We start from the raw sequence: 18,980 nt of genomic DNA on the forward strand, positions 1-18,980 counted from the left end.
TATACTGCTATGAACAAATTTATAAACCAGCTGATGCTATAGGTACAGTCATTAGGTATGAAAATATTTACTCTACGAAGTATACATATAGTCTCAATCGAACTTTGACAGCCGTCGCTTAGTACTTGAGGTTAGCTCGAATGATAAAATAAGTGAGTTGCTGCGTTGCACCTATTATTGTGTCTAAATTTAAATTTTCAATTTTTTTTATTCATGAAGAAAATTTTAAAGTAACATGAAACTGTACACGGTCACGATGAGAGTCACGAAAATTATGTTATGTACTATCAGTAGGTGTCATGCATGTGAAATTTAAAAACACTTCCAAAAAAATATGGTGTTATCAATCTACACATTTAAACTGAATCGTCTAATAGAACTGTAAGAATGTAAGATCCATTATTTTTGAATTATTGAGATGATGAAATTATACAGATCTTCAATAAGTAAAAGTGTTTCTCATTCCTACAAATTACAGAAAAAGCTTGTTAATGTGGGTACCTTATTTTTGAATTAAAGGTAAACAATATAATCTAACTTTATTAATCTTTTGATTAAGAACAATAATAATTTGACATTTCTAATTAAGGAAGCAGCATAATATAATAATGAAAGATGTACAGTGCAAGAGACAAAGTATTTTGGTTTGCTATTTTATCTCGTGGGATTGTCTTCATTCTGCAGCTTGCATTCAATGCTATATGTCCAGACCACGCAGCAGATGCTTTTTATAGTCCTATAGACCCAATTGAAAAATATAATAAATTAGATAAAGTAATTTTTTTTATGTTTAGTGGCTTAACCAGATGGGATGCTCAGTATTATGTGCACATTACCAAATATGGATATACATATGAAAATACACTTGCATTTTATCCTCTTTATCCAATTTTAGTAAAATACACAGCTTATGTGTTGAAAATAGAGCCACCATTAATAAATTATAGCAACACAATAGTGATTTCAGGATTCCTAATAAACTTTGTTTGCTTTGTCAAGGCATCATTGATTTTATATGATCTCAGTCTTATTGTCTTTAAAGATATCAAAATAGCATACAGAGCTGCAATTCTGTTTTGTATAAATCCAGCCAGTATATTTTTTACTGCTCTTTACACTGAATCAATGTTTGCTTATTTAACTTTTTATACTATGCTAGAAAGTATTAAGAATAATCCATGTGTATTTTTACCTTTGAGTCTTTCCAGTCTGGTAAGATCTAATGGTTTGATTAATTTAGGTTTTCCAATATACGTATGGATCAGAAATTTATTGGTCACTAGCATACCAAATTGCAAGAATGAATTAAAATATTATCATTCTAATAAAGGATCACTTTTTTTTAGTATTAGACACATATGGATAAGTTTAATCCAAATATTTGTAGTAGTTATTTTATCAATATTGCCATTACATTATTTACAAATTTATAACTATGAACACTTTTGTAAATCAGATAATAATGCTAGTGAAGTACCATCTTATGTAAAAGAATATGCAAAAAACAATAATTTATTATTGATTGATGAACATGAATTTACATGGTGTCAGTCAAAACCTTCATTGTCTTTAATATCATCATATTCTTACATTCAAAGCAAATATTGGGATGTTGGCTTCTTAAAATACTATAAATTTAAGCAAATACCAAATTTTTTGTTAGCTTTACCAATTTTATATATATTTTTAAACTGCAGTTATGAATTTTTCAAAGAACACAAATCAAAATTTTTTACGCTACAATTTTTTACTGGCTCTAATGATAATCAAAAATCTGAAAAGAATAGATACCCTTTGGAAATGTTTGTATTTATAGTACATGGGCTATTCTTAACAATTGTTTGTATTTCTATTGTTCATATTCAAGTGAGTACAAGATTATTGTGCTCCGCTAGTCCAGTCATTTATTGGTATTGTGCCTTAGCTACTATGAAAAAAGTTCAATTGTCTAAAAGTACTAAACAGTTGGAATATGAAAGTCACGATAATATGTATTCCAGGTGGAAAGTATTTTTTATAACACAGAACGAATATTCATACAAAGAAAAATTGATTTTTGGCTACTTTTTAGGATATACAATATTAGGCAGCTTCATGTTTTCAAATTTTTTACCTTGGACATAAATGAATAGCTAAAAAAACTTTATCCTATTATTAAATCACATCTTTATTCAATAATTATTATATGTACAAATTTTATCTGATATGGAATAAAATATTAAAAGTTCAAATATATCTTACAAATGTTTTTCATAATCCTTTGCTTAAAACCACATCTATATTACAAAAACAATTTTGAGAATCAAGAATATATTTTTTACATAATTTAACTTATTGCGAATGCTGTTTTTGGTGCTTTAAAATTTCAGTTGGAGCTAAGTATAGAACTTTCTGGCAAATGGAACATTCATAAGGAATATCATTTTTTTTCTTTTCTGGTGGCATATAAGACTTTTTCTCAGCTTCATCTATCTTTCTATTTCTATTGCACCTACTTATGTGTTGTAATTTTTCAATGGTAGTAAGAACACCACAAAAATCACATGTTTTACAATTCCATTCCACTTCCATCATTTCACAAGCTACCTTATCACTCCAATCACTTGCTATCAAGCTGAAAAATAATTTCAAACATTGTAAATTTTTTCACACAAACGATCGAAGTATAAAAAGAAAAATGATTATACCAATTGTATGTAATAATTTTGTTTACTCTAATTCCACCTTTTTTTTCATGAGGCACACATTCAAAATCCAAAGAAAATGGATTAGGCTCAATAACTGTGACATTTTCTCCACACCCAACATATATACTTTTTAAATCTGCTACCAAAAGTCGTTTTATTGTATAAGGAACAGATGTATGCATAAATTCGACAAGTCCTTTACTTAATTCATATTCGAGTTCATCAATATTTTCTTCTTCCAACTTAACTTTTTCTACAAACAATAATTTTTGGTATTTAATTTTTTTTATCAAAAAATTACAAAATGTGTCTTAAAGTATTATATCATTTATACCTCCTAATCTAATGTTTAATAAGTTATCCCACTGTTGTCGCAGATTTGCTGCTTTGAGTAAAAGTATAGCTCCAGTATCAGGAGCCGGAAAATCGAGAGATAACCATGAATCACACACAATTCTGGAAGAAGAAGTTCTATTACCAATTGTTTCAACATTCAATACAATTCTAAGTATTCAAAAACGAACGTTGTGAAAGTATAATTAGTATCAATTTCTTGAGAAAAAAGTAATAAAGTTTGTGCTGCTGGTATACGAAGAGTATTCACCAAGTATGGCTTAGTAGTTTCAAGTAATGATCTGTGAATAAAAAATTGACTTATTATAATTTCTAAATACAAAAATATAATTTCAAAGAATTATTTGAAAAATTACAAATATGTTAGCAACTGATGTTTAGCACTAATTGGAGCCTTAGACTTGAACCCAAGAATTTCTGAAATATCAGACTCTGCAAGATGTAAAACTTCATGATGATTTCCAAAAAAACTCATAGGATGAAGAGCCACAAATGGTTTTACTTTGGTATGAAATAGTTGTTCATTCATGGACTGAAATAAAAATGATGCAATAATTATGTTTTTTTAATTATAGATGAATGGGAAATAATTTGAAAAATTACCTTGCAATAATTGAACTCATCTGCTACTGCAAACTGTGGATACAAACCACTACACAAAATTAACTTCAACATCATTAAATCTTTGTAGCTACAAGCACTTGATGCAGTAACTAAACTGCTTACTTTTGAATAATCATTTTTCATTCGAAATTCGACATCTTTAATATCAATGCCATCATCTTTTTCATCTTCTATTTCAATACTATCTTCATCAATTTTTAATTGCTTACGTTTTCTAGAATCATTTTGTTTATACGTTCTTTTCAAAGACCTTAACAGTTTTAATTCCCCATGTCTCATGATTCGCTCTGAACTAGTCATTTCAGAGTTAACATCTGATGACTGGAGTAACTTACAATCCTATAATAACAAATCACGAGATTTAAAAATTTAACGATTTCTAAGCAAATATTTATCACAAATAAAATTTTTACTTCTAATAAGTCTTTGAATTGAGTTCTGAGTTTTGTCATTTCATAAAATCGCTGCTCTTCTAGACCTCTTCTTCTGCACCACTTCTTACTAGAACTACTACCAGAACGTACTTCACCAATATTGGCATGCTTCACCTCTAACCATTCTTTATAAGCATTCAAAAGAGTTATAGGATCACCATGATCAGATTCTAAATTTTTCCTTGAAGTCTGAAGTGAGTTTAATTATTGATAATATGAAATAATATGAAATAATATAAAATTTTCAAAATATATTTACCTCGCATTCTTTGTCCCTGTAAGCTTTATTTGTAAATGGAGTTTGAACACTTAAAGCTGCAGCCAATGAAAGAACAGGTTCAACCTGATGAAATAAAGAGCCCATAATAAGCATTTTTCCAATGGTTATATCAACTGGTAATCTGGCCAGTGTTTTTCCAATACTTGTCAATTTTTCGTTTTCAGTAAGAGCTCCCTAAAAACAACATTTAATTAGTATAAAAATAAATTTAATAAAAATAATTTATTTATTTTTTTCATTATTACATGTTCTTTAAGTGATAAAATCGAGTTTTCTATACTTTCAGCCGGTGGAGGTTCAATAAATGGAAATTTACGAGGATCTGGTAAACCCATCGCAATCATTTGCAAAAGAGATGAATCTAATGGTACTCGTTGCAATTCTGGGGTTGAGAATTTTTCAAATGATGAGTAATCTTCAGCTGCATATAATCTAGATATGTAAATTAAATTGTCCCTATTAACGAAGAGTTTATTATTTAACTTTTTTTAATGAATGATAGTACAAACCTATAACAAACACCTGGACCACATCTACCAGATCTACCCTTTCTCTGATCAGCACTGGCTTTGCTTATCCAAAATTCTTTTAATCTTTGCATTTTGCAATTAGGATCGTAACTCATTTCTTTGACTTTACCACTATCAATTACAAATCTTATTCCATCAATGGTTAGGGAAGTTTCTGCAATATTCGTTGAAACTATACATTTTCGAACTCCTTCTGGAGCATACCCAAATACCTATGAAATCAATAATTTATAAAGTAACTCATTTGGTATTATTTAAACTGTGTGAAACAAAGTGTAGCATAGTATTTACAAACCTTATCTTGATCAGCTATTGATAGAGTACTATGTAAGGGTAAAACAATCCAATTGTTCTCTTTTTTACAATATTCTTTTGCAGCATCTACAACAGCTGTAATCTCACTCATTCCACTCAAAAAAATAAGTAAATCACCTTTTTCAGTAGCTGCAAACATAAACATTCTTGAAATATAAATTCTTGAAGAAAATTTTTTATTACTAATGGATTAAATTTTTATCGGATATTAATTTTGTACTTACATGGATATGTTTTATCAATGATTTGCATAATTTGGATGTAAGGACTAGGATTGAATCGCTCTGTTTTGGAATATTTATCTACTACCATCACTGGTCTATAAATTAATTGAATTGGAAATAATCTTCCTGGTACCTAAATAAATAAAAAACTTGATAATTTTTCTAAAACTTATAATGTATCAATATTATTAAATTCAATTTCACCTGTAATACTTTCACATCTTCTTGAGAAAAATAATTGCTAAACAATTCAATATTAATTGTAGCAGACATGAGAACTAACTTGATATCACTTCTTTGGTGGAGTATACATTTCATAATGCCAAGAAGAAAGTCACCATGTAAGTGCCTTTCGTGAACTTCATCTAATATAACTACATCATATTGTGAAATTCCAGATTCTCCAGAAACCTATTGAATTCATTATTTAGTACATTTTTTTTCAGGCAAATAATTTCTAGTGAACAATTCCAAACCTGTCTCAATAGAAGACCTTCTGTAATGAATGTTATTTTTGTATCCTGATTTCTCTGTTTTTCAAACCTTATTTGATAACCAACTTCATTTCGATTTTCATTCAAACTTTCATAAGCGACTCTCTTAGCCAATGCTATACAAGCTAATCTTCGTGGTTGAGTACATGCTGAAAAATAAGTATAATATTAAATCTATTTTTTACTTGAAACATTAAAAAAGTTATTCCTTACCAATTTTTCCAAAATTAGCTTGATATAAATATTGAGGAACTTGAGTAGATTTTCCACAACCTGTGTCTCCAGCAATAATAACAACTCTTTCATTTTTGACAGCTTCTACTATTTCATTTTTATACTGAGCAACCGGCAAGTTTGCTTGATCATTTCTTAACTTCTTTAATTTTTGAAATTTTTCTTTTTGTTTGAAATCCATATAAATAATAATAATTTCTTTGAATTTTTTTAATTTTTCCGTTGTGAGTTGTCTGGATTCTGGTACATTAATGAACAATTCATCATCTTTATAATTTAGAGTAAAATTCAAACAATGTGTTCTATTATATTCTTCTGGAATGCCAATTGAATTTAAACCCACTTTTGTTGTTTTGTTTGGACTGACATTTTTCTTCTTTTCAATCAATTCATATTTTTTCACAAATTGCCAAAATTCATTTGTATCTTGAATTAAAGGGTATGAAGAGAATATTTTATTCAAGTCATGTTTATACATGGTGTAAGTAAATTCTGATTCAGTATCTTCTGGTGATTCTCTTGGTCTTCTTTTTGAGAAGTAGTCATCTTCCTTGGAAGTTCCAGCTTCATGTTTAGAATACATTTTATCTCTGTGATTTTTATATTTATGACTAGTATGATTTCCATAATTTTCTGTCCTGTCTTCAGAGTATTCAGTTTTTTTGTCATATTTACTTCTATAATTTTTTTCACCGGTATAACGAGATTTTTCCTCTGACTTATTCTTTTTATGATTGTGTCTAAAATAATCAGTATCATCTTGATGGGATTTTCTAAAATCGTTATGTTTCTTCATAGTAATTTAAAGATCACTGAGAACCATAACATTGGTTTTGAAAATCAATTATAACCTCTTGACCAAATTATTTATAATAGCTTTCAAAATTCAAATAGCTGAATTATCGAAAAAGCTATGGATTTCAGACCTCAAATTAAAAAGTGTTATTTCCGCAATATGAATTGTAGAGCGAACACAAATTTGTAAGGAAAACGATGAATATTTTCCATGCATGTGTCAAAAGAAGCATCACTCGGTTATGTGTTTCAGAAATTTTGCGCTACTTATATTATGTCAAATTGTATCTAGCGGACGACGTCGATAGGGCAATGCAGACACCAAAACATATTATCTTGTATCTTACTCAATCAGAGAATGATGAAGTGGAATTATATGACGGGACAAAACTTAACAGAGCCAAAAGTTGTATTGAGCTCATTAGTTGAAAGGGTCACTTTAATTTTTTAAATAAAAGCAGATGTAATTAGTTGTAATCGCTGTTGAATTGTGTTAGGTTCATAATTATTTAGCAAGGCAAAATTATAACCAACCCTCGATCATTGCAACATACGTCATTTTCAGATTTAGTGCTCATATGGCACAAGGAACTCAATTTGACTAAGATACCACTTTCAAGATAGATTAGGTTACTTGGGTTACTTTGACAACATCCTACGCAAGTATTTCGCGAGAACGGATGAGGCGATTGCTCCCGAATCCACGTGGTTGGTTAATTACTATGCAGGGGCACGGAGGGTTCTTTATATAGTAATCTCAAAACTAATTTGAGCACTTGCGGGTATGCAATTATTTTCAATAGCCATCTAGTGGTGATAAACAAATGCAATTTTTTCGCGCCCTACCACCAAGGAAGGGCCTGCATGCTACCTATATCGTAAACACTATGCTTGACTTGAAGCGATCTAATTTTTATAATACAAAATAGATAAATGATAATATTATATTGATCATGCCTTTTGCTTTTTACTTTGACAATAATAAAATTGTTATTATCGTTGTCCAGTTAAAAAATATCCACTTTGATTGTCGACGTGGTTTTCACGAGAATTAGCTTTTAACAAGGTGACTCAAGGTTTCCTCGTAGATTATCCTACATGGATCCTCGTGGGCCAGGCATGTTTATGAAATTTTTATGGATTCAGACCTCAGAATAATTAATAATCACCCAAAAAACCTCGTAAATGTTTGAAATATCCACAATTTTTTTGTGAAAACCTTGTTTATTTTCGACAACTGCACTATGTTTTTTTTTAAATTGTGGATAGTTAGAGTATTTTTGCAATTTCAGTGGTTTATGATTTTAATGGAGTTTTATAGTCCATCTAGTGCTTTGACAACCGTTTCAACGACACGAGCCGCCATGCTCAAGGAATCTTTGCCACAATCAATCGTAATAATTACAGCATAGCACCTTCTTCATATGACCAATTACATCAAAGTTAAAATATAATTGACTGTTAATATGAATAAGTTTAATTCGAAGAAAACATTTAGCAAATTGATTATTTTTTAGTAGAATTAGAAGAAATTATTCACTGTTTGTTCTTTTGTAAAAAATAAATTTTTCAACGCTAATCTTATACATTATTTTTTCTCGAAAATTCTTGACAACTCAATAAAAATAAGTTATAACATTTCATCTCTATTCGGAAAAAAATCGTCAATAATATTATTTCAATCTACATTCTTTGACCATCAACAGTGAGGATAAATGTGAATGAGTATGTTATTCAGGATACAGAAAATTTATTAGATCGATCGTAAAACATTTCCAATACTATGTCAGAAAATTGTTCATAAAAATTATTTTGTAAAATCGAATGTAGTACAACATCAGTATAGAAAAATAATGATGTGGACAAAATGGCATAGCTAAGTCTATACTAAATAGTTTAATTTCAATTATTTTTCCATTGTGCATAATTTATTTACTGAATTCTTTTCGTTCTCAGCAGAATCAAGTCGCGGCGGTAATGACTTGATTAAATGGTTATCATGGAAAATGTTTGAAGTTCCGGTGAATAAATGTTAGTTAAGCCGATGGGCAGCGAGAGATTGATCAGTGATCAGAGGTGAATTGGTGATCACAGACGGAGAAAAAACATTTCAAACTGCATGGATGGATATTGGATAGACTAGACGCGCGTGCGCCGATCGCCTGAACGTAATACCGAATACGTAAGTAGGCTAGAAACTAAACTCGTGGCGAGCGCGTACGCAGAGAGGCCCTCATTCATCGAGTCTCGCCTGTACTGTCGCGGCGCATCGTCGAAACTGCCTCAGTCCGAGCTAGAACACTGCCGCTGGCAGAGCGCAGTGCACATCGAGCCGTAGAGCGTGTTAGTGACTGCTGGGCTACGCCGTCGTTGACGTAGTATCTCGGCGGAGCAGAAGACTTCGTGTGTGTGTTCACTGTGCTACATATATAATATAAGCAAATTTCGACTTTCAAGCTCTAAGCACGATGGATCGCGCACGTCCGAGTCGCGCTTTTCTCTCCTCGCTCATTATCGTGGCCTGTCTTTTCTGTTCCTCGTCGGCCAGGTCATGGGGTAAGTTTTTTAAGTCATGATTTTTCACTTGATAATTTTAGCTCGAGCAGATAATATTGAGCCTAAAGATACGCCTAGGCCTGTTGTTCGTAGCATATATGTGTATCATCAATTACGTAAACAGATTGGTTTTGTGACTTTTTTTTCTCTCCGACTTTGTTTATCAGCGGCGAAATCTTATAGAAGCGGAGGTCATTAATCTTTTGGAAAAAAATATGCGTTATCTAAAGTAAACATTTTTACCTTAATTTGTTCGAGTCATTTGCATTCGATAAGCTGATTCGCATGGCATTTAAACATCTTGGCTTAGAAAGTTAGTAATCCTCTGATTCGACAGATATAAAAATACAAAGCTGTCATTGATAAATGATGAAAAATCTCGACGAGCGCATTACGGGACATTTCGATACACTCGCACGTGGTGAATTTCACTGATTCTTGAGCGCAATGATCGTAAGTCAGCGAAGCACCACTTCAATACTATTCGGATAAATAAATAATTTTGATGAAATTTTCGGCAAATTCGTGCTATAATCGCTTGTAAGCGCGTAACGCGAGCAGCAGCCGAAGCTTAGTAGTAAATTCATAGTAGCATTGCCAGCACCGGGGACTCCATTTGAGCGCCGCGACTCGTCACGTAGGCCGCGTGCTGCTCCACACGTATATATATAGTGGACAATGTATATATGTGCTGTACGCAGCGTACATACAACTTCCTAATGTACAGCGCGCGCCGGTTAGCACATCTATAGCATGCATGCATGTATCTGCCTGCACTTTTTGATTCAACAAACGAGGTCAAACCAATGGTTTTTTTTCAATCGGTTGATTGTTAATACAGCTCACGAAGCTTATGAATTTGACAGTCCTGACAGCAGAGTAAATTAGGGAAAATGTCGGGTGGTGCCAGGGGTCGCTATCGGTTCGCAATTCATCCAAGTGTAACAATGAATCAAAACGATCGCAATTATCAGAGATAATCAAACGAGCGACTCGATCGTGATTTGTCATTTTTTCGTTCATACGGAAGTGTTTGGTCTGCTGATCGTTGTCAAATATTGAACTTGAAATTGTTTTAGCGCCGTCAATTTGATGTACACAGTCGGCTCGTTAAATGCCCAGCAGGCAAGCGATAATGATCGCGTAACGCGCAAACAGATAAAATTAATTCAGGTGCGCGCACGGTCGTCGACATTGACCCACAAATTTATGCAATACATTAAGATAACGAAGCGGCAAAAGTTTTCCTGCTCATTTGAAGCGGATCTCGATTCTCGGTTGAGAGCTCGAGTCGCTGCGAAGATGCAGCCTCTTGCGCGCGTAGCACCCGGCCTGTATAGTATAAAAGCCCTTTATGTAATAAATGTCATCGAATAGCGAATACGACCGTCGTCCGTTCATTTGTAATTACAATCGATCAGTCGTTTATACTTTGACGAACGATCGACGCGATCGTGTCAACCGATGTACAATTGTATAATTTATTTATCTATGCAACGGGCCGATAAATTTTACGATTTTTCGTAATTTCACTTGCGTCTGCGACTTTGTCACCGATGTCGTACAAATACCCGTTCGAACGATCTCGTGTGCCTTCGTTGGCTATTTTCTACTTTTATTTCTGAAAATACAGCCATTCTATACCCTTAAGTTGAAATAACTGTAAACTTAGAAGATGTTGCTAGATGATCAATTGTTTTCATCATGCATTACTCTATAATTCAATGTAATTCATTTTGATTTCACATTTTTAAATGTACACGTTTTGATGCATACCTTTGAATTGAACGGATATTACCTTTTCGGGTCCAAATTGATATGTGTAAGAGAATTTGGAAGATGAATTTGAATATTTTCTTTACGTAATTATACTTGATCTGTACGTGATGTGTATTATGAATAATCAATCAGTTTACTGTACATCGTGTGTCCTGTTTTGAAAAGAAATGAAAGGAAAAAAATAGGAAGTTAAAATTCTATGCACTGGAAAATCTTTCTTAGTAATGAAGTACCAAAGAAGTATTCAAGTCCATTCAAAATAAGAAAAACTTTCTCTTCATTGGAAAAAATTGACTCAAAACTTGTAGGAAATAATGATTCTGAATATAAACAAGAGTCACATAAAACTCATTATTCATTTTATCATTTGACGTAATGATTTAATGTTACCTGAAATTAAATTCATCAGTCGTAAAAAAGTCCATCAGTCGTTTGGATAAAAACTTGTATGGTTTTAAGTCTTGTATTATCTATTCACAGCAATCAATTCAAGACGCGATCACCGAAATTCATTTTTTTGTTATATTCAGTAATACAAAATATTTGTTAATAATGTAATTAAAAATAAATACTAATCAAATTGATGAAATTGTCACGCGATAAATTGGAATTAGATGTGACATTTTGTGTCGATACTTGAACGTGCCTGATTACTTTTGATGAATCGTAAAAGGGCACCAATTGAATGTTCGAAAGAGAGAAAAAGGCGCAAGCGCTCGCCTTCGCGTGCCGGCGTATCAGTTTTTTATTGAGAACACTTGTTGATGTCTGCAAAGAAAGGCTCAAGACGGCCCCTGTCAAGGTTCTCACTGGTGAAGCAACTATTCATTCACGCTTCATTGCGATTTCAATAATTGAAAAATATCACATTTGAATTCAGTGAATGAGTGAAGAATCGCGCGAGCCATCGAAATTTAGAGCAAAAAGGCGTACGTGCCAGAGTTCTATCAATTTGCTTACAAGTGGCATTTTTTCCATTGAATTCACCACCGTAAAACGATACGCTTCGCTCTTGACATTGTACTTTTATTTTTTGCAACGTCAAAATCTTACATAGTAAATTACTGATTCAGCAAGTATTATATAGGTACGTGTTATTCTCGCGCGCACATTTATACAGACACGAGTCACATTCAGTCGCTCGTGCAGATGGATCGACTAAAGAAACTGTGTCGAGCTGGTATCGCAGTCTAAAATTACGAGCGCGACAAAAAACAGCTTAGCAAACACGATGGCGTGTTATACTATATACGCGCGACATCGCTCGCGCGCGCAACGTGAAAATCATCTTTCGCGCTCGCACATATAGGTATAGGACCCTGCTTCCTGTGGCGCGTTCGAAGCGTAAGACAATCGACGCGACGCGTCGCACGTAGACAATGGAAAGTCCACACGCTCCCTTTCTTCGAGTCTGTCGCGTGCGGCGAGTTTTGACGGTGCAACGACTCGATACGTGATCCATGACGGCTCATTGCCTACGCACGTGCGCTCAATGATGACGTCGCCGGCTTCGAAGATAAAAAAAACGTATGACAATTCCTAACTCTCGCTGTGCAAGTATGTAAATTTACCGCCAAATGCAGCCAACACCGTGTAGAGTACGCTAAATCGAGTGGTAATCCTCGTACATTGATATAGTTATAGCGATGAGTGGCGCAACAACTGAAAATGGAGAATCGAAAGAATCGTTCCTTGTCGCCGAAAACGTCTATTAAAATCCCACGTACGAAGAAGAGTCAGTGGCCCCTTTTGCGAAATCGAGGCTGGTTTTTGTTCATTACAAAACCCGATGACTCGGTAAATTTGCACCATAACTGTACATGCGCGAGCTGTATATACCAAGAGGTCAAAGTAAATTTTCTTGGCTTTTTTACGGTACGGACGCTCGTGACGCATTTGTTGCAATTTTGCTTTTTTTGATAAACGACGACAAAAGTGTCAAGGTAATGCTCCGCAAGAAACGAAAACAGTATTATTTTTCACCTTTGCTAGTGTAAAAATGTAAACTCATCATTAGACTTACGATCATTCAAGAAAATTGTTAGGAACGATTATTATTATCATTTATATTTATTTTAACAAAAAAAGAATGTAACTGTAATTAATAGCCACATAGTAATTAAAATTATTTTTCTGTTTTTTTCTTCCTTATCGTTTTAGAGCTAAGAAAAGTTCATCATTACAGCGATAAACTTTTCATCTCGCACATAAAATTCGTTCATACCTCGCAAGTTTTTCTTAATTATATCAGTAGTACGTTGTAAATCATAATTAGTTTTCAATAATGCGCTGTTAACGCAAACAAACAGAGACGCTCTCGTAGGACTAAGAGAGACAGATAATATAAATGCAATTTGATACAAGTAAAATTACGCTTCTCTGTTGATTATTTTCCGCGTTGTAAAAAGCGACCGTTGAAATGTAACAAATCACTCGTGATTCATTATCGTAATACATAATCGTAAAAAATGATTGCGGCACGGATACTGCGATTCAAATGTATGTATAAATATATTAATGACGGAACAATGTTTCCTTTTTGCAGATCTGGCAATGACGATCGGCAACCGGATTGAATTTTTCAATTACGATGGTAACGTTACCGGTACCGTGGTGATTGCCGACGCCCAACGCCTCGTTGGCATGGCCTACGACGACGAAAGTCGCACGATGTATCTTAGCGACCCAGTGAATTTGAACTTTTCTCTCTTTAGTATCGATCTTTCAGCCGAAACGATCAAGCCGCAACTTTTGCTGAGTGGTGAGTCATTAAAATTTATAAAAAATAATTTTATTGAAAGGTACGTTTCTTGCATCTTGTTCATGAATCTCAATCGCGTGAAATAATTTGATTTTCAGAAAAAGTGCAGACGCCTATTTTTGCCTTGGCTTTCGACCGTCCGACTCGACAGCTCTTCATGACAACTAAACACACCATTCTAAAGATGAGCTTACCAGTCAACGGTCGGCCTGGACCTTTTGAGGTTGTGCTTAAATTTGAGAATGTACAACCTCGAGACCTTGCGATTGACTCGTGCAACAGGTAAATATTTCATCTTTTAAATTAAATTTAAAATGATACATGCTCGTCTTGTTTCTACGAGTTGATAACGCTGCATGGCTTAAGTCATAGAGATTTCTCCATCGCTCCGATCGTTGCGTTATCGCGTGTATTTATTTTCTTCTGGTATCGCATCATTGACAGACTTTCATGATAGCTGGAACGTGTACACACCAAATTTTTTTATACTTTTGAGTTTGTATCTTCAGACTTTGATATTTTATAATGACGTAGTGTTTGCTTTTTACCATTGCATGTCGCTTAACGTAACGATCTCGTAATACAAATATTTTTCCCAAAATCAGCGATGACGATTGCTTTGATGTTCATATAATAGATAAATCGTGCAATACGATTGAAAGGAGTAATTGTTTTTATTTAAATTAGATAAAATGTAAACGTGAGTGTAGTCACAAATTTACATAGAAAGCCCGTGCGTAAAACATGGAAAGTGTAAAAAATTAAAAAGAAACTCGACTTATTTAGCCGAAATGTATGATTAAATGTCGACACTGTCTGCTGTAATTTTCAGAAAAATTTATTGGACCAACGCTCACCGATCGTTTCCAAGCATCATGTCGTCGAACTTTGATGGGTCGGAGGCGAGGACCTTGTTCGAGAAGGACCTGTACGATCCTGTAGCCGTGCTGGTCGACCACTCGACGTCGCGCCTCTACTGGATCGATGACGAAGAGGGCAACACTTATTTCAAAATCGAGTACTCGAATCTCGATGGAAGCAATCGGAACTTGGTGAAGCGCGTGGGAAAACGTCATCAACCTCTGCATCTGGCGGTTTCTCCTAAAAATTTCTATTGGACCGATGCCATGTACTCGTCCATGTGGCAAATGGAGAAAGATCTCAACGGAGGTGCCATTAAGGAATTCAAATCTTTCTGGGACATCGATCAGGCGTCGGAACCTACGACCATCTTGGCTCGGGACAATTTGGGCCTAGCGATCAACTGCCAAGCGATGAAAGCTCAATCTCTGAATACGGCAGCGGCACTCGGTACGAAGACAGCAACGACAACGACGACGACTACGTCGACGGCTGGCGCAGCCAGTAGCACCAACGCGACACCGAACAAGCCAAAGCCGACCATGCAGAGCTTCAACAATCTGACGAGCAGCACCGAAGACCAGAGTCCGGAAGTTTGTTTCAACGGCGGCAACGTCGGAAGGAGGAGTAACAGCTGCAGATGCCTGCCCGGATTCAGTGGCACGCGCTGCGAAATTTCGGTCTGCCATAATTACTGCCTTTCGGGTGAGTGCAGCGTCAACGCTCTGGGACGGCCTTCCTGCAAGTGTAAGGACGGTTTCAAGGGAACGCACTGCCAGGTCGACGTCTGCGACAATTACTGCCTCAACGGAGGTACTTGCCTCGTGAAGGATGCCCAGCCAACTTGCCGCTGCAAGTATTCCAGTGGCTCCAGATGTGAGATCGCTTTTGATATGGCCGAAGTCTGCTCGATGTATTGCATGCATAAGCAATTACAAATCGGTAGCTCTGATATGAGCTTCTGCAAGTGAGTATCCATACCTGGGACCCGCAATAATCCAATATCCTATAAAAATATCATCGAGTCGTACTATCTTGCTCACTCAATATTTCAGGTGCGACGAATTTAATCACTCCATCCAAGACGTGTTAAATTTGGACGTGTTCGGCTACAAAATCCTTTGGATCGCCGTGGCCATATTTGGCTGCTGCATGGCTGTCCTCGTCGCCCTCCTTAGTTTCTGGGTCAGTCGGCTGAGGCGCCGACCTCGTATCAAGAAGAGATTCGTCGTAACCAAACCCGGTTCTGCACCCCTGACTTCCAGGCCCGGACAGCTCGGCACCGAGCAATGTGAAATAACTATCGAGAACTGCTGCAATATGAATATCTGCGAGACTGTGAGTTTTGGCACTTGTCTAACCGAGCTCTAAAATCGAATCGAGTTTTTCACCATTTTAATATTGGCATATTTTTGCAGCCTTGCTTCGAACCAAAGGCATTGCCAGGACGAGCGATCAGTCAGAGAAAGGAGGAAAAGAGCAATCTCATCGACAACATGGAGTCGAACGGGCTTGGTTGTTAACATCAACTTTATCGCCGGCGCGACCTCATCGTCGTCGTCGACGAGTGCAACCGCCCGTTGATCATGTTGCACAATGAAAATACCAAAGGCTGCAAACCACTCTTCCCATGGATTTCCTAAGACAATATATATTTTTCGTACGCAAAAACAAAAACGCAACGAATGTGTAGCGAGTGACTGTCGCTACACATGTTTTTCTCCCCAAAATGCATCGTGTATATAGTTAAGGCATTCATCGTAAAAAATGGATTTCTGAGAAAGGATAGTATCAAGTAGTAAAAAATCGTACTCCAAATTTGAAGAAAATCTACTGTACGGAACGTAAATATTTAAAAGACCGAAATTAACATAGGCGAGATAGGACACTCTCATGCAGGCTTTAACATGTGGAAATTTCTCTATCTCGACCATGTTAATTTTGATTTTTCCAGTAAATTTATCTCATGAATGAGACAATAGATTTTCTTGAAATTTACAGAGTATCTTTTTACTAATAAAAACTACCTCTCTCTGAATTTAATAAAAATTCTGTGGAAATCATTTTTAACGATGTAATACTTTAAAATAAGCATACATTTTTTAATACTTCTAAGCGTTTCCGATAGGTATTATACAATTACCGCTTTTATATAATGGGAAACCCGATAAGTGATAGAGCTTGATGAATAATTGCCTGTGTTTGTAAAAAGACGTTCGATTATTTTTTGTTTTTGTGCTATATGTGCTTTTTATCCGATCAATGATGCACTTAAGCGTTGAAATTAGTTTAATAAAAAAAAATTCATCATACTCAAGTAAATTTCTACAGTATGGGACGAATTCATAAAACAGCTTAATATTTATCAAAGGTAACAAGTTCCAAAATAAGTATCGTTGTTTTTTCGATGATATATAGATATAAATCATGGGTCGGAAGGTTTTTACCATTCATTTTATTTATTTTTTGTGCGAAATTACGTAGACCGAATCACCTTGTGTTCATGTAATTTTTTTAGTCTTACACGACCAAAGTTACGTTAACTTAGGTGAATACCATGTCTACAACTAGGCAGGAAATGTATATAAATAATATAAAATTGATTGATATTTATTGTTAACGATCAAACGCAACTTGGCTAGTTTAAGAACTAGGGACTCTACTTCACATACACGAAGTTAATTGTTACCGAGCAGTAGAAGAATTAAAACTCATAGCTGAACTATGAATCAAATTAAATATAGCTTTGATTATGTTAATAATTTTAGCAGCTATCAATCCAAGTTTAGAAATCATATTAGCTAAATTTGGCAGCCAAAAAATCGTATTTTTAAATGCAATGAATTTTCTTTATGTATGTTCCTATTGAAATTACAGGATAGTTATATACCAAAAATAACAAAGTGAAAATTTATCAGATTAGAAAAATTTTTTGGATGTTTGATTGTGAAAACTAGATTGCATGTGACTTATGGTGAATACATCAAGTGAAAGATTTTACCAAACATATAATTTTTATTCAAAATTGATTTAAAATTATTACACATTTTAAATGAACAATAACTCGGAATTACTAATTAGATTTATATTGTTTTTATTACAGTACTACAAATATAAATAGAAAATTTTTGAGTATTAATTAAAGCATCAGATGTCATGTCTACTAAAAGTAGTTGTACGAATACTTATCACTTGTACTTGTAACAAATGAAACTTAATTTCAGTTGCATAAAAACATTTCATTGAATGTGTTACTGAACCGAAAAAAAGACTGGAAGCTCTGATTGGCATAATTTTTGAAAATGTATTTTTGTTTTTATTCAAACTCAAAAATAATACAGAAAATGTACACGAAAATGTTCAGTACAAAGAATGTAACTACAAGTATGCCATACTGCTATATATTTCAGTGAAAAGGTATACATCAGGGTGCTAAACATTGAAAGATATTTTTTATTATTTAATTTAATTTATAAAAAATTGAATAGTTTAATTTTGAAAAGAGTTAAAATTCACTTGAAGTAAATTATTTACTTTGAAGTAGACACATTTTTTAGAGCCAATTTGTGTTACTGATACTTTATGCCAATAGAACTTATGAGCAGAAACATATTGAAATTCAATGCTTCAAATGAACATTAATCTTAATAATTTTTATGTACCTATAAAGATTTAATTATCAAATTGATGCACAAAATATTTCAAGTGGAATCTGCTCCTTAATAAAATATAAGCTGTAAGAATGTTGGAAAATATCCCTTTTCCAGACACTCATCCACAGAGTTGTGATAGTGGATTTATGGTGAAAGGGATATTTTTCTTTTACATAGTTTTAGTGGTTAGTCTTGTTATTGGAAGTGATCAGTGATTTATTCTTTCCATATTTTGTACAAGATCGTTTTGTAATTTTATTCTTAAAAGTAATTATTATTTTCAAAGGATTGATCACTTTTCCACAAGATGATGACTTGGTGTCATTGTAAATATAATGAAAACACTGAATAAAAAGGCCTTTATCTTGTACATGTACATTGTTTTTATTTCATTACAAA

General features: G+C 34.0%; 3 protein-coding genes across 4 annotated transcripts; 2 read left to right on the top strand and 1 right to left on the bottom strand.

The window, feature by feature from the left end:
• The first annotated feature begins 102 nt into the window (after positions 1–102).
• Positions 103–2,148, top strand: LOC106650739 (GPI mannosyltransferase 2). Of its 2 annotated transcripts, none has more exons than XM_023462023.1 (3): positions 103–130; positions 220–519; positions 590–2,148. In XM_023462023.1, the coding sequence occupies exon 3, from the start codon at positions 616–618 to the stop codon at positions 2,122–2,124; it is 1,509 nt and encodes a 502-aa protein (XP_023317791.1). In that variant the 5' UTR covers positions 103–130; positions 220–519; positions 590–615; the 3' UTR covers positions 2,125–2,148. The 2 variants fall into 2 exon arrangements, with proteins under 2 accessions (XP_023317791.1, XP_014224409.1); XM_014368923.2 differs by lacking the exon at positions 103–130 and having other exon boundaries at positions 147–389; positions 479–519.
• Positions 2,149–2,269: 121 nt separating this feature from the next.
• LOC106650736 (probable ATP-dependent RNA helicase DHX34) lies at positions 2,270–7,669 on the bottom strand. The gene is made up of 15 exons (XM_014368919.2): positions 6,156–7,669; positions 5,925–6,091; positions 5,653–5,859; positions 5,449–5,581; positions 5,205–5,353; positions 4,889–5,121; positions 4,625–4,811; positions 4,359–4,553; positions 4,079–4,288; positions 3,645–4,004; positions 3,398–3,573; positions 3,212–3,322; positions 3,022–3,143; positions 2,688–2,940; positions 2,270–2,614 (listed from the first exon to the last, which is right to left on the bottom strand). The coding sequence occupies exons 1-15, from the start codon at positions 6,970–6,972 to the stop codon at positions 2,332–2,334; spliced, it is 3,603 nt and encodes a 1,200-aa protein (XP_014224405.1). The 5' UTR covers positions 6,973–7,669; the 3' UTR covers positions 2,270–2,331.
• Positions 7,670–9,207: 1,538 nt separating this feature from the next.
• Positions 9,208–18,951, top strand: LOC106650751 (protein cueball). Its single transcript, XM_014368950.2, has 6 exons — positions 9,208–9,527; positions 13,852–14,067; positions 14,166–14,349; positions 14,900–15,895; positions 15,984–16,266; positions 16,347–18,951. The coding sequence occupies exons 1-6, from the start codon at positions 9,440–9,442 to the stop codon at positions 16,449–16,451; spliced, it is 1,872 nt and encodes a 623-aa protein (XP_014224436.1). The 5' UTR covers positions 9,208–9,439; the 3' UTR covers positions 16,452–18,951.
• Positions 18,952–18,980: the final 29 nt, after the last annotated feature.

The sequence above is a fragment of the Trichogramma pretiosum genome, unplaced genomic scaffold (assembly GCF_000599845.2).
Source record: "Trichogramma pretiosum strain Unisexual culture from Peru unplaced genomic scaffold, Tpre_2.0 scaffold52, whole genome shotgun sequence".
Classification (NCBI taxonomy): Eukaryota; Metazoa; Arthropoda; class Insecta; order Hymenoptera; family Trichogrammatidae; genus Trichogramma; species Trichogramma pretiosum.

Coding starts and splice junctions, on each gene's coding strand:
- LOC106650739 (XM_023462023.1), top strand. CDS start 616: ATGTACAGTGCAAGAGACAAAGTATTTTGGTTTGCTATTTTATCTCGT.
- LOC106650736 (XM_014368919.2), bottom strand. CDS start 6,972: ATGAAGAAACATAACGATTTTAGAAAATCCCATCAAGATGATACTGAT. Junction 5,582..5,652: donor AAGATGTGAAAGTATTACAG/GTGAAATTGAAT, acceptor TTATTTATTTAG/GTACCAGGAAGATTATTTCC. Junction 4,289..4,358: donor ACAGGGACAAAGAATGCGAG/GTAAATATATTT, acceptor AACTCACTTCAG/ACTTCAAGGAAAAATTTAGA.
- LOC106650751 (XM_014368950.2), top strand. CDS start 9,440: ATGGATCGCGCACGTCCGAGTCGCGCTTTTCTCTCCTCGCTCATTATC. Junction 14,068..14,165: donor GCCGCAACTTTTGCTGAGTG/GTGAGTCATTAA, acceptor TTTGATTTTCAG/AAAAAGTGCAGACGCCTATT. Junction 14,350..14,899: donor GCGATTGACTCGTGCAACAG/GTAAATATTTCA, acceptor TGTAATTTTCAG/AAAAATTTATTGGACCAACG.